The sequence below is a fragment of the Eimeria mitis genome, genomic scaffold, assembly GCF_000499745.2.
Source record: "Eimeria mitis Houghton genomic scaffold, Emh_scaff2326, whole genome shotgun sequence".
In the NCBI taxonomy this organism is placed as follows: Eukaryota; Apicomplexa; class Conoidasida; order Eucoccidiorida; family Eimeriidae; genus Eimeria; species Eimeria mitis.
The window spans coordinates 2,811-5,057 of record NW_013570659.1 but is presented as its reverse complement, the minus strand read 5'-3'; the positions used below and the strand labels follow the sequence as shown (position 1 = coordinate 5,057).

The following is a 2,247-nucleotide window of genomic DNA, read 5'->3' as shown; positions in this document are numbered from 1 at the left end:
TTTTTTTTTTTTTTTTTTTTTCTCTGTCTCCCCCGGCCCCTGCTGCTGCTGCTGCTGCTGCTGCTCCCCCAGCATCCCATAAAACTCTGCACACTGCGCGCAGTCGAAGCCCCGCAGCTGCGCTCTCTCTCTGCGGTGTACAGACGCATGCATGCGCGGCAGCAGCTGCTGCTGCTGCTGCTGCTGCTGCTGCTGCAGCTCCTGCTGCATAGACAGCGCAGAGCAACGCACAGACACAGAGATACTGCCCCCCGGCCGCTGGCCCCCCTCGCCTGCTGCTGCTCCTGCTGCTGCTGCTGTAGATGCTGCTGCTGCGCCTGTTGGCGCTGCTGCTGCTGCTGCTGCTGCTGTTGCTGCTAGCAGTGCTGAGGCTTCAGACTTCACTGGGGTGCTGCGCAGCCGTCTCTGTTCGGTTGCATCGCTGCCTCTGCTGCTGCTGCTGCTGCTGCTGCTCGCGGCACCTGCAGCAGCTCTATCTGTCTCCTTTTCTGTCTCCTTTTGCTGCCCTTTGGAATCTCCCGCTGCTGCTGCAGCTGCTCCTGCTGCAGCAGCAGCTGCTGCTGCTGCTGCAGTGCCTGCAGCAGCACTGGGCTCCACTCCGTCCCTAGGCCGAAGCAAACTGGCGGAGCTGCTGCGAACAGAAATGCCGACGGGGGAAGAAGACACCACAACCCGGCAACGCTTGCTGCTGCTGCCGCTGTTGCTGCTGCTGTTGCTGCTGCTGCTGCTGCTGCTGTTGCTGCTGCTGTTGGTGTTGTTGTTCCTGCTGGAACTTGTCTGTGATGTGTCCACTGGGCTCTGCGCCCCTCCCGGCTCCCCGTCTTGCTGCTGCTGCCTGTTCTGCTGCTGCTGCTGCTGCTGCTGCTGCTGCTGTTGCTGCTGCTGCTGCTGCCCGTCTTGTGTTTTGTAGGCTCGCTCTGTCGCCTCGCTACTTTCCGCTGGCCCTTCTCGTTTGTGCTTGCCGTCGTCTGCTGCCGGGGGGTCGCTGTCTGCTGCTGACGCTGCTGCTGTTGCTGCTGCTGGTTCCTGTTCTGCCGCTGCTGCTGCTGCTTCTGCTGCTGCTGCTGCTGCTGCTATTGCTCTACCTCCACTCTCTGCTTCTGGTTGTGTGTCCATGGGCGACCGCCTCTGTCTCTTGCAGGAGTCTCTCCCGTCACCGACATGGCTGCTGCTGCTGCTGCTGCTGTTGCTGCTGTTGCTGCTGCTGTTGCTGCTGCTGTTGCTGCTGTTGCTTTCTGGCGCTGTGTCTCCTCTGATCAGGCGTAGCCCGTGGATGCAGCAGATGGGTACGGTGAGCTTTTTGTTGTGTTTGTGTTCTTTTTCAGTCTCTGTATCGCTGCTGCTGGAGTTGCTGGATGGGCTGCTGCTGCTGCTGCTGCTGCTGCTGCGGCTGCTGCTGCGGCTGCTGCTTCTGCCCCTGCTGCTGCTGCGCCGCCGCACGCAGACAGAGAAGGGCTCAAAGGCAAAGGAAGATAGATCAGCTCCCCGCTTCAGCCGCCGCAGCGGCAGCCCGTTAGCAGCAGCAGCAGCTCGCTCCAGCAGACACAGCACCCGCAGGTGTGTCTTGCTGCTTGCTGCTGCTGCTGCTGCTGCTGCTGCATCTTCACTACCATCCTCATCCCCATCCTCAGCAGCAGCAGCAGCAGCAGCAGGAGCAGCAGCAGCAGCAGTAGGTGTAGGTGTTTGTATCCACTCAGCAACAAGCAGCAGCAGCTCCGACGCGGGCAGAGCAACAGCATCCTCAAGCAGCCGCAGCTGCAGCGTGCTGCTGCTGGCCAGTGCATGCACTGGTGCTGCAGTGAGAGAGAAAGAAGCAAAAGTATTTATCCATGCTTCCTGGCAGACTGTTGCATGCGAAAGAAACAAACGAAACGCCTCAGCAGCCCGCAGCGCGCCGCCGCTCAGCAGCAGACCCCCCGCACTCTCCAGCTGTATAGACAGCCCGCAGCCCCCGCCCCCCCCCCACTGCTCGTCTCCGCTGTCTGTACACCCGGATCCTGCTGCTGCTGCTTCTCCGCTTTCAGATAAGGGGCTTCGGCTGCCGCTGCCATCAGCAGCAGCAGCAGCAGCAGCAGCAGCAGCAGCAGCAGCAGCAGCAGGAGACAGCAGACAGTTCAGCTCCGGTAGGGGGAGACCATCAACACGCAGAGACCACCGGTACAGCCGACCGGTCCACTGGCCTGCAGAGCCTCTCAGCATATCCATTACTTCTTCTTCTTCCTCTTGCTGCTGCTGCTGCTGCTGCTG

At 61.2% G+C, this 2,247-nt stretch overlaps 1 protein-coding gene across 1 annotated transcript in view; it reads right to left on the bottom strand.

The window, feature by feature from the left end:
• Positions 1-2,247, bottom strand: part of EMH_0052140 (uncharacterized protein) — a gene marked incomplete at both ends in the record, with an annotated part of 4,867 nt that overhangs the window by 1,670 nt on the left and 950 nt on the right. Inside the window, one exon of the mRNA XM_013496843.1 lies at positions 146-2,247. Within this exon, the coding sequence (XP_013352297.1) occupies positions 146-2,247 (2,102 nt within the window). The remainder of the gene's footprint in view (positions 1-145) is intronic.